The sequence below is a fragment of the Eulemur rufifrons genome, chromosome 1 (genome assembly GCF_041146395.1).
Source record: "Eulemur rufifrons isolate Redbay chromosome 1, OSU_ERuf_1, whole genome shotgun sequence".
Classification (NCBI taxonomy): Eukaryota; Metazoa; Chordata; class Mammalia; order Primates; family Lemuridae; genus Eulemur; species Eulemur rufifrons.
Window position 1 is genome coordinate 6,066,509 of NC_090983.1, and position 12,399 is coordinate 6,078,907.

The following is a 12,399-nucleotide window of genomic DNA, read 5'->3' on the forward strand; positions in this document are numbered from 1 at the left end:
CTGCACTGTAGCCCGGACAAAAGAATGAGACCCCGTATCAAAAAAAAAAAAAAAAATTCCAGCCTTCTAGTGGGGCATGGCGGCATAAAACTGTAATCTCAGCTGCCCAGAAGGCTGAAGCAAGAGGATCATTTGAGTCCAGCCTAGGCAACACAGAAAGATCCCATTTCTATTTACAAACGATACAGCCTAAAAATTATGTACAGCTATATCAATTGTATACATACACACAACAATTCGGCAGATTTGTAATATTTACTAACCCACAATTAAGTAACTGGCACAAAATAATTCATTAAAATAGAAAGCATTCTAAATCCAACAAATGCAAATGAAAAATCACAGCTAAGGAAGGAATCTTTATTCTTTTTTTAATGTCCAAAGTCAGATAATCCCTCATGAGCTAAAAGAGAGACAACTCACCTCAGGCAATGGCTTTCCCTGCTTGCAGTTGATGCCACCGATGAAGATCATGTTGGGCATCACAGGCCTGGGATAGTCCAGAACAAAGTCTGTTCGCAGCAGCCAGATTGATGTATGGCTGAAGAGGTCATATGCTGTGACAGGTGTCTGGAGAATTTCAGAGGCAATTTCTAACCCGGTTTTATAAAAATTGGGGCAAAATAAATGCTCCTCCAAGTGCAAGATATAGTTCCGTACTCTCTCCTTGAAAGTCATGGCGTCCGAGTACCCTAAGAGCATTCTGGGAACATAAGAAAGAGGAGCCGGGCACTGCGCACCTTCTTCAAGAGAATCGCAAAATATTACCCTGCTGAAGACCACAGAGGGGAGCGAAAAGTACTTGGCAACGATTAAGCCACACATGTCAAAAGGATTCAGAAACACAGCATCAAAAGAACTCTCTTTTAAGTATTCTACTAATTTTTTGTCATTAAATAAACTCCTACAGTGTGAAAACACAATTTCAAAAAAGCCTCTGGCTGAAGTCATTAAAAAAGAATATAAAGTTTGTGGCCGACTTTTCCATTGATCGTCGACAAAACTCACAAACTCACGGTTCAAATTCTCCAGGGTGTGAGAAGTCTTATAAGTCTTCACTGTACAATTCAGGGATTGTCCCAGGTGCCAACTCACGTCTGGAACGACCACAACCAGCTCGTGCCCTTTCTGGATGAGTTTCTCCACCACCGACCGCATGGTAAACCAGTGGCTCCCATCCATGGGCACCACCAGCAGCTTGCCTGCCTGGGCCAGGCCAGGCGTCAGCAGCAGACACGCACACAGGGGAAGGAGCCCGGGCAGTGCTGCAGGAGCCATGGCAGAACCACAGCCTGGAGTAAACCAGCTGCTTGGATTCTCAGCTCGGGTAATGCAGCAGGTGGAAGGAGTGCACGCACAAAACCTGCACCCAAAAGAGGGCGTGTAGTCACATGTTCATTAAAAGCCACACACACGGCCAATGATAAGGACCATAATATCTGCTGAGATACACACTTGTATGTTCTCCAGATAAGACTACCTTTGCCTTAGAAATAGATCGTGCCCAGTACTGCAGTGTGACTTTGGAAACAAAATTATTGAGCAGTCCTTTGGACTTTGACAACTCAAAGATAAAAAGGAGAGAAAAAATACAGAAAATTAAAAAGGAGAGAAGATAAATACAAGAATAAAGCTTGTGTTTATGAAATTTGTCCCAAACCAAAATTTGGATTTTATCCTCAGACTACGAGAACACTGTCTGCCCAGAAAGAAATTGGCATCTTCTGGTCCAAGGACAGACAGCAAGGGCCTTAGCAACGGCTCCTGACTGGCAAGAAGTTGTTGTTCGTAACTGTTTCGGCCACGCATAGGCGTCGCTGCTTCTCCTTCTCCATTTCCAACACCTGAAGCCCTGAAATGCTGAACAAGGTGGACAACCCCTCCGGCATGGATTGATCCAGGGATGTGATGGAAAGTGACTGGCATCTATTTTCTCCTGCTCCCCTCGGGCTCGCTGCATGCAGTGGGTGGTCACCTGCCCAGTGCTGCCTGAGCACCCTGCTGAGATTCCTCTCTGTCCTCCATTCCTCTCTGTTCCAGCCAGAGGTGTGGACCTCTGCTGTGGGCTCACCCCATCACCACAGGCACCCTCCTTCAGCACGTATTGGTCTCCCCGACTCTGCTGAGCGCTCCTTGAGGTCAGGGGATGTGTCTTCATGTTTCCTTCCCCTTCCACAGTACCCATGCTTTGCCTTGCACAGAGAAAGTACACAGGGATGTTGTTGCACTGGGCTCAACTGCACCGCGCAGGTTTCCTAGGTACCTTCCTAGGTGGGCAAATCGGTGTGTGTCAGGTAATACCCAAAGAGTATTTAGTGAGGGGTTCTGCAGCCAACTTAGGAGTACAATCCTAGTCAGGAACAAAAGATGGCTCCTTCAGGACACTCTGTTGGTAGATATTTGATTAGTCACCATTTACCTGGCCCACTAGGGCACATTCACATCATTGTCTTTGAGAAATGAAAACGGAAGTGAGTGATCTACCTTCCCTGAGGCTAACTTCAGAGTAGAAATCAATGGACGAGAAAATAAAAAGACAAAAGAAAAGCAATGAAATCAAACTGGTTCTTTGAGATCAATTAAGTTGCTAAAGCTCTCACCAGACTAATCAGGGAAAAAAAAGGAGAGAGAAGAAATAAATTACCAAAGAGGGGAATGACACAGGTGGTATCATAACAACAGAGTCCACAGACTCTGAATTGATAATAGGAGAATGTCGTCAACACGTTTATGACAATAAATGCTACTATTTAAATGATATGACAAATTCCTTAAAAGACACAAGTTCCCAGAATTTACATACGAACAAATAAATAACCCACAGAGAGATAACCTAAACCTTTTGCATGGAAATTGAGATTCTAATTCAAAATTTCCCACAGATAATACCTCCAGTCCAGAAGACTTCACTAATGAATTCTAACAAGGAGGGAAGAAATAATCCCAATTCCTCACTGTCTATTCCATACAACAGGAGCAGAGGAATTGCCTAACTCATTCCATGAGACCAGCACTCCCACAGTTCCAAAATCACATAAAGACATTCAAAGAAAGAAAAACTGCAGACCCTCCTCACCATGGGTGCAAAACTTCTAAACAAAATTTTAGCAAATCTAATTCCATGATATATAAAAATCTATAATATATAAAAAGCTATTACACTATAATCACCTGGGGTTTATCTCAAGAATGAAAGGCTGGTTCAACGTTAAAAGTCAGTCAAGGTTGTCGGGCCAAGTTCCTAGCAGCATCATTCATAATAGCCAAGAGGTGGAAGCAACTCAGGTGTCCACGCGCAGATGAATGAATAGGCAACAGGTGGCAGATACATATACAATGGAATATTATCCAGCCTTAAAAAGGAAGAAAATTCCGACACATGCCACAACATGGATGAACCCACAAGACATTTTGTTGAGTCAAATTAGCCAGTCACCAAAAGACAAATACTATGATTCCATTGTCATGAGGCACCTAAAATAGTCAACCACATAGAACCACAGAGTTGAAAGGTGGCTGCCAAGGGCTAGAGGGAGGAGTAATGGGGAGTTACAGTTTAAGAGGTCCAAAGGTTCAGTTTGGGAAGGTAAAAGAGTTTTGGAAATGAATGGTGTTATTTGTAATGTGAATATATTCAATATTGAACTGTACACTTCAAAGGGTTGACATGACAAATGTTACATTATGAGTATTTTTCCAACATTCAGAATGAAGTAAATAATTAAAAACACAAAATCAATCAAGGCTACACACCACATAAATCCATTCAAAAAGTGAAACGATATTATCATCTCAGTAAGCATAGAAAAAGTATTTGACAAAATTCAAAATTCATTCCTGATAAAAAGTCTTAGCACAACTGGTAAATAAGAGAAGTTTCTCCACTTAACAATCCCTGAAAACCCTCAGCTAACATCCTACTTAATGGGAAATGACTGAATGTTCTACTCCTCAGGCCAGACACATGTCTAGGGTGGGAACTTTCACTACTTCTATTCAGAATTGTTCTTCAGATTCTCTCCAGTTTAGGAAACCAAGAAAAAGAAATAAAAAGTGTCAGGTTGGAAAGAAACAGTAAGGGGATCTGATTCACAGACAAGATGACCATCTATTTACAAATTCTAAGGAACTGTAAAAAAATCTCCTAGAACAAACAAGTAAGTTCAGCATGGTTGCGCGATACAAAAGGTAAAAATTAATGCTATTTGTATGTACAGCTGACTTGAACAACACAGGCTTGAATGGCAGGGGTCCATGTACAGGCAGATTTTTCAAAATAAATATATAAAAAACATTATGGAGATTTGCAACCATTCGAAAAATCTTGCAGATAAACTATGTAATCTAGAAATACCAAAAAAAAATTTTAAGTTGGGTAAGTCATGAATGCATAAAATATATGTGCATACCACTCTATTTTATCGTTTACTATCCTAAAACATATACAAATCTATGGTAGAAAGGTAAAAATTATTAAAATTTCTATTCACATATTGTACAAGGTGCCATTCTCCATAAGAAGAAAAGTAAAAAATGTGAAGATGCTGTATAAATCCTTAGACATACAACTAACAGTTGTGCGCACTGTGATAATTTCACAGCCACCTCCTGTTGCCACTGCGGGGAGCTAAAGTGCTGGGAGTATCAGCTTGAAATGCCCTGTGATGCTAATCCTCTCCTCCTGAGCAGTCCATTTCTAGGGCAAATTGCCTATCACACTAAATAGTGATCTCTCGTGGTTCTCCCGTATTTTTCCACTGTTTGGTGCAATCTCAGGAATATTATAGACCTTGACTAACACCATGGGACCCACACAAAGTGCCACTACTGATGCTGGAAGTTCTCCCAAGAAGGAGAGAAAAGACATGGCATTACAAGAAAAAGCTGAATTGCTTGATGAGTACCATAGATTGAGGTCTGCAGCTCTGCTTGCCCACCATTTCCAACTCAATGATTCCAGCAAAAGGACCACTGCTAAAAACAAAAACAAAATCTGAGCAGCCATCACTGCAGCTACTCCAGCAAGTACTGAGACCTTGCACTTGTTGTGAAATACATTTTTATCTTGTACGGAAAATGTAGCATTTATGTGGATGTAGGATTGCTACAAGAAGAAAATACCTGTAGACTCTCTATGATGCCAGAGAAAGCAAAGCCATTGCAGGACAACTTAAAGCAAAAGGAAGGTGAAGGATCTAAAGCTGGAGAATTTAATGCCAGCAAAGATTATTTCATGAAAGAGGTTAGACTCTTAAAATGTCAAGATGACAGGAGAAGCAGCTTTTGCTGGACAAGAGGCAGCAGACCAGTTTCCAGATCACATTGAGAAAATCATTGATGAGAAAGGATATCTGCTGGAATAGGTTTAAATGCAGATGAAAGTGCCCTAATCTGGGGGAAAAAAGCCACAAAGAACATTTATTATTAAGGAACAGAAGTGAGGACCAGAGTTTAAGGCAGGAAGGAAGAGGCTAACTCTACTGTTTGTGCAAATGCCGTTGGGTTTATGATCAGGACTGCCCTTATCTGCAAAGCTGCTAACCCCCAAGGAAAAGATAAGTCTTTCCGTTGTACAACACAAGCCCTGGACAAGAACACTTTTTCTGGATGGGTTTCATCGATGCTTTGTCTCTGAACTCAGAAACGATCCTGCCAGTATGATATTGCCCGTCAAAGTTCTTCTGATATAGGTCGGGTGCGGTGGCTCACGCCTGTAATCCTAGCACTCTGGGAGGCCGAGATGGGTGGATCGTTTGAGCTCAGGAGTTCGAGACCAGCCCGAGCAATAGCGAGACTCCATCTCTACTAAAAATAGAAAGAAATTATATAGACAGCTAAATATATAAAGAGAAAACTAGCCGGGCATGGTGGCACATGCCTGTAGTCCCAGCTACTCGGGAGGCTGAGGCAGCAGGATTGCTTGAGCCCAGGAGTTTGAGGTTGCTGTGAGCTAGGCTGACGCCACGGCACTCACGCTAGCCTGGGCAACAGAGTGAGACTCTGTCTCAAAAAAAAAAAAAAAAAAAAAAAAAGTTCTTCTGAGATGGACAATGCCACGGGCCACCCACAACCCCATGAGTTCAACATAGAAGGCGTCAAAGCACTCTACGAGCCCAAGCAAAACCTCTCTAATTCAGCATCTAGGTCGGGGCTCACAAGGACCTTTAGGGCTCATTGCACAAAGCGCTGTATGGAAAGGGCTGTCGACGCTATGGAAGACGGTCCCACAGAGAGAACATCAGGGAAACGCAGAAGGATTTCACCACTGAAGATGCAGTTGTCATGATATAAAAAGCTGTGAAAGCCATCAAGCCCGAAACAGTCAGTTCCTGCTACAGAAAACTGTGTCCAGCTGTTGTGCGAAGAAATCACAAGGGAGAGCATGGATGTGGCCAAAGAAAACAGAAAAAAAGGTGGGGCAAAAAGTGTTGCAACACATGGGTCTTGGAGGAATTCAAGAGCTCGTGCACAGCACACTGGGCAGTTCACAGAGGACGACTTGCTGGACAGGAGTGCTCTGGACCAGGGCCAGACGCCGAGGGAGAAGGTGAGGAGGAAGCGGTGCCCAAACCAAATGCACATTAGACAACATGGCAGAAGAGTGGCAGTTACTCCAGACTGCTTTTCACCTGCTCTATGACAAGGACCCTTCTGTGCTACGGACACTCACTGCAAGGGAAGCAAACAGTGGGAGAAGGATTGCTAGTGTGTAGACGCACATTTTAAGGAATGAACAAGCAAAACAGTCAGACAGAAATGATGATGTATTTCTGTAAATTAAACCAAGTGTGCCTGTCTCTCCTGCCTCCCCTTCCAGCCCCTCCGCCTCTTCCCCCTCTGCCTCTTCTGACACAGCAAGACCAACGCCTCGTCTTCCTCCTCCTGCTCCTCTGCCTACTCCACCTCAAGACAAGGAAGATGTCACCTTTAAGATGGTCCATTTCCACTTAATGGATAGTAAATTGGTCTCTCTCCCTCTCATAGTCTTAACATTATCATTTCTCTAGGTTACTTTATGGTGAGAATACAGTACATGCCACACAAAGAAATGTGTATCAATGAATGTTTCACCTTATTGATAAGCCGGGTGGTAACAGTAGGCTATTTCTACACTCTTTCCTAGCCTGGCTTCTGCATGGAAGGGACCCGTCACCCCTCAGACACCTGAGCAGAGGCACTAGATGGGAGAGTGATGAAGCCTCCTGAAGTCTCTCCCCCTCAGGCACACGTGCTGCTGAGGCCACCTTTCGCTGCTCAGTGACAGCCACCACTGTCCCTGTTCACTGGGAATGAGGAGTCTCCTGGGATGTGGCACTTCCAGGGCAACCCTGGGAATGTTCTGGGCAAACCAGCATGAGTTGTCACCCTAGCAGGGACAGGTGCTGCCACGTTCCCAAAACATAAGATTACAAGGAAAACAAGTCGCTCACAGTGGAGTGTGCCCTGCCCTTAACTTACTATTCAGTATTTGTCACCGTGTGTTATACTTAGCACATTTATCAAACCATTCTGATCACTTTTTGTTTCTCACTAAGCACTGTGCCTATGAAGGTACTGACCTGGCTCTAAAACAGTGCTGCTCAAAGTACGGTTCCCTGCCCACCCGACCCGAGGGGAGGTCCCACAGTTAAGTGCTTAGAAAGTCTCAGAGCAATTGGTGCTGCTACGTCATCCAAGAAACCATCAGCAGATCTGCATTTTAGAGGCCTCTGGTCAATTTCATTTCATTTTCGACCATTTCATTTTTGTTCTATTTTACAAAAAATATGCATTTGTAATGACTTGCAAGACTTTTTTATTCTATTCCTTAAGAACACCTAGCTTGAGAAGCTCTGCTGTAGACTAATTTCGTGATGCTAAGAGGTGGGGAAAATGTGTCTTCTCTGATTTGCACACAATGTGCTAAAGGACAAGATGCTCAGGGCTTCAGCTCAAAATGCTGACAGACACAATCAGAAATGCTACAGCCCCCCATGTGCAGTCGAGAAAGACCAAAATCTCTAAGGCCTAAATCCCTAATATCCTACATCCATAATGTCTAAAATCCCAAAAATCACAAGAACACGATAGTTTTCTTCGTTTCAGGGTGTTTTCACTATATTCAGCTGTCAGCATTGTTTTTTATAATTAACTATCCTGTATATTAATCTTTGTATAATTTCCCATACTGAAGGTGTAAATTGTGTGCAGACTTTTAGCAAATTCTAATCTGCTTTAATGCATTTGTCGCAAATTTGCCTTCACTAAATTGTGCGTTGTCACAAAGTCAACTTAGTGAGAAATGTACCTGTGCAAAGAGTTGGAACTTCCTCAATAAAGGAAGAGATGCCCTTTTTAAACACCTGCATTTGTGACACATGAAAATTCTCAAGATCGACGCTCTTTGGGCGACTGTATGTACTGTGGTGGCCCATACTGGTTTTCCCTTAATCTCATCAATAGACAGACTGGTCACCACTGTATTCTGATCACTGCACTCATAAACCTGGGTGCACAATCACCGACCACAGTGATATGTGTTTATACATTTCCCTTTTTGACCTACTTTTTTTAACGTGGCTCATTTGGTCATAATTCTTACAAAGTGTGACTGTCATTACTATACTCGAGTGTTCATGCTTGCAAAATACGCATGTTATTAGTGCCTAATGTGTGTATTATTGTGCAAAATGGTCTATAAAGTGTCCCTTTGTGTTTTTATGTTTCTCAAATTGTGTTTGAAAATTTTTTTATTATGCTTTAAGAATTATATTGTTCGGAATTTTGATCTTTAAGGACGTTAACATTCAGAATGTGGCGTTCGGGATTGTGTATTTCCAGACTATGAGAGCCTTGTGGGAGCCTCCGCATCTAGCAGGTGTGTGCAGTTGTGCATCTTTGTGAGCCCATGTGGGTTCTCCTTTCACTCTCTTCCGAGTGCCCTTTGATGCACAAACGTTTTTCACTTCAAGGAAGTGAAATTTATCTATTTATTTGCTTTTGTTTCTTGTGCTTTTTGCTGTCATACCCAAGAAACCATTGCCACGTCCAAGGTCCTGAAGATCTGCCCCAGTATTTTCTTGTAAGAGTTTTACAGCTTTAGCTTTTCTATGTAGGTCTTTGATCCATTTCAAGTGAACTTTGGTGCATGGGATGGGGTAAGAGTCCATCTTCATCATTTTGCCTGTGGATATGCAGCTGTCCCGGCACTACGTGTAGACGACACTGTTCTTTCCCATTTGCGTGGTCTTGGTGCCCTCATCAAAAGATCAATTGCCCAAGGATGTGTGGGTTTTTTCCCAGATTCTCAATTCTATTTCATTGATCTGAGGGCAAAAGACATTTTTTTCCAGACAACAGGAGGAAATTTAGTTGTGGACTGGAAACTAGATAATATTGAAGAATTAGTGGTTGTGTTAGATGTGATAAGGATATTGTGGCTATGTAACAAATTGTCCTTATTTTTTATATTTAGTGAAGTATTTAGGGATGGAATGACATGTCAACAATTTACTTTAAAAGATGACAGCCAAAAGTGTTCCTAAAAAGGAAAGAAAATACAGGATGGATGAATCAATACAGCTAAATATTGAAAATTAGGTAACCAAAGGGGGGACCTATGGGTGCTCATCACATATGTTCTCTGCTTCACAGATGTTTGAAAACTTTGATAATAAAAAGTTGAAAGACATAATCTTGATGGGAGGACTTGGACTCACCCACTAACAGCTGAATTTGAATCTAAATTGGAACCAGAATCTGAGAGAGGTGAGGGAGGCACAGATGTGTCAGTGCTGTGTTGCCACGTCCCACCCCAGGTCTCCCACAGCTGCCCTGGATTATGTGCCCTGAACCCGAATTCTTTCCATCCAGACCCAGTCATCAGTTCTCCTGGAACTCAGCAAATACTGAAAAAGACTGGAACGTCAAACCTGTCTTAACGTTCTTTGGAGTGATGGCCTGCCATCCTGGTCAAAGGATTATATCCAATTACATCTCTGGATATAATCCCCTGGGCAGCTCGGTGATATTCTGTTACCACGTAGGGCCTGCCACACCACACACAAACACACGCACGTGCTCACACTCAAACACACATGCATAGGCACACATACACACACACACACACTATGACTCGGTCACAATGACTCTATTACTCTATGGTCAAGCATGTCCCCTCCTCGTCACACACACAGGTTCAGACTCTCCAGCAGGCGCAACGCACTGCACGCTCTTCCCAGACACAGCCTGCCCATCCGAAACAAGCAGGGACGGCTGCACAGCCCCGTAGGTCTTTCCGCGACAACTGACCTTTGTAGTTGTGCTGTCTTCAAGGCTCTCTGTCAAAGAGCCCTCCTTGAGCTCTCAGTTCCTCTGTCAGATCTCAGCTTGCTTTAGAATTATAATTATACATACATGCCTTCATATACAACCATCCCCATGTATAAGAGGTTATATACTTAAATGTCCCTTAACAGGTATATACAATCATTTATTTTATCGATTTTTATAGGTATATGTAGCCAAACGTATGTGAAACCATGTCTTGTTCCTTATGTTTCACATTTTATAGACACAGCTATATGATAGGGAATATAAAATTATGATATTATATACAGCTTTCTGTATCTCTAAATCACTCTGGGTGACCCAGGAAGTTGCAGGGCCCCACCCTTGGTTAGAGGGCAGGGTGCAGGCAGAGCCTGGGTGGTGCTCCCTGCTGTGGCTGATGGAAGGGAAAGGTGGGAGGAGCCCTTTGCCAGGCTGAGCTTCCTAAGGGTCCTGTAACCTGCATCTTCCTGCCTGCTCTCCCCAAGAAAGTCCTGCCTAATTGTGCAAGGCCTGAAACTTTGGTCTGCCCGCTTTGCAGAGCACTAACTATTTCACTTCCAGTGAGTTGGCTCCAAGTCACTCACCAGACATCTGCCGATACGTGAGAGAATGTGACTCTGCTACAAAGTCTACTGAGCTTTGGAAGAAGCCAGAACAGTAGGTAAAGATATGTAATAAAATAACACAAACCAAAGCTGTATTTTAATCATCAATAGTCAGTTAAGAATAGAAATGGAAAAATTGTCCTCTGAACAATAGTTTCAAAAATAATAAATGCCTAGCATAAAGTCTATTAAATAAGAAAGATAAAATGCTTATATGAAATGCAAAATTTTACAGATGGACATAAAACAAGATCTGGAAAAATAAACACGAATATATATTTCTGCATAGGAAGAATAACAAAAGTTTACCAGTCTTTCTCAATTAATAAAAATATTTAATGTAATAATAACACAGCCCTAATGGTTTGTTTTTTAGTTTTTGAAACTAGACAAAAGGATTTTAAAATTTATGAAGCAGAATAAATTATGGGGATCACCAAGAACATTTGGAAAAATAATATTTAGTATGTGGCTTGCCCTGCCAGATGGGAAAACTTACTACAAAACCAGTCTAATGAAAATACGGGTGCTGGTGCATAAGTAGACAAATCAGCAGGAAAAATCTGAGAGCTCAGAAGCCCATGCAAATCCATACATTGATAGAAATGTAAAATATGATAAACATGCATTTCAATTCAATGGCTAAAGAATGAATTTTTGATTAAATGGCATTGGGACAATGGAGTATCCATTGAGAAGAGGAAAAAGGTCTTCACTTTGCATAGAATGAAGTGCTCATTGTATAAACGAATAATACTATCACCATTAGAGGAATCGAAAACATTAAAACATAATATGGAGAAAACGTTTATATATTTCCGACTTGAAAAGACCTAAGCAAGTTGAAATCCAGAAACCATAAAAGAAACAGTTAACCAAAGTGACTACCCAGCCGTGAAAACCCTGTATGACAAAAGATGAAGAAAAGCCAAGGAAACAATATTTGCGGCACATATAAAAAGCGATGGATTAACATCCCTAACACTCAAGAGCCTTGTAACAATGAGTTATAAAAAGACAAATAGCTATATAAAAATGAATAAAGAATGTCAAGATGTATTTTACAAAAGAGGAAATGCAAATGGCCGATATATCTATGAAAATAACAAGTGAAAACTGAAGCAGCTACACACGATTCTACGACTTATCAGCAAGTAAAAAGTACAAAGTAAAGAAGAACATGTGCAGCCTGATGTTATTAACAGATTGTATTTTAATAATATGGATGTGACAATTCACCTTAGCCATATGGAGTTATAGAAAATAATTTCAAAAATTGAAAACAATGCATACAAAACTGCTAAGAGCATTTTCCTGTAGGGAGTAGCACAGAACTAGCAAAAGAGGGAATATTCTTGTCTTACTGTGTTTTTTATTACTTTTCGAAAAACACTTAAAAATTGCAGCCTGAGCTGCGCAGTGGCCCATGCCTGTAGTGCCACCACTTTTGAGGCCAAGGTGCCCAGGAGTTTGAGACCAGCCT

General features: G+C 41.8%; 1 protein-coding gene across 1 annotated transcript; it reads right to left on the bottom strand.

Annotated features, from left to right (window-relative positions):
* Window positions 1-396: 396 nt before the first annotated feature.
* On the bottom strand, window positions 397-1,305 carry LOC138381535 (UDP-glucuronosyltransferase 1A8-like). The gene has a single exon (XM_069465831.1). The coding sequence runs from the start codon at window positions 1,276-1,278 to the stop codon at window positions 397-399; it is 882 nt and encodes a 293-aa protein (XP_069321932.1). The 5' UTR covers window positions 1,279-1,305.
* Between the last annotated feature and the right edge of the window lie 11,094 nt (window positions 1,306-12,399).

Excerpts from the sequence above, each read along its gene's own strand:
- LOC138381535 (XM_069465831.1), bottom strand. The coding sequence starts at position 1,278 with ATGGCTCCTGCAGCACTGCCCGGGCTCCTTCCCCTGTGTGCGTGTCTG.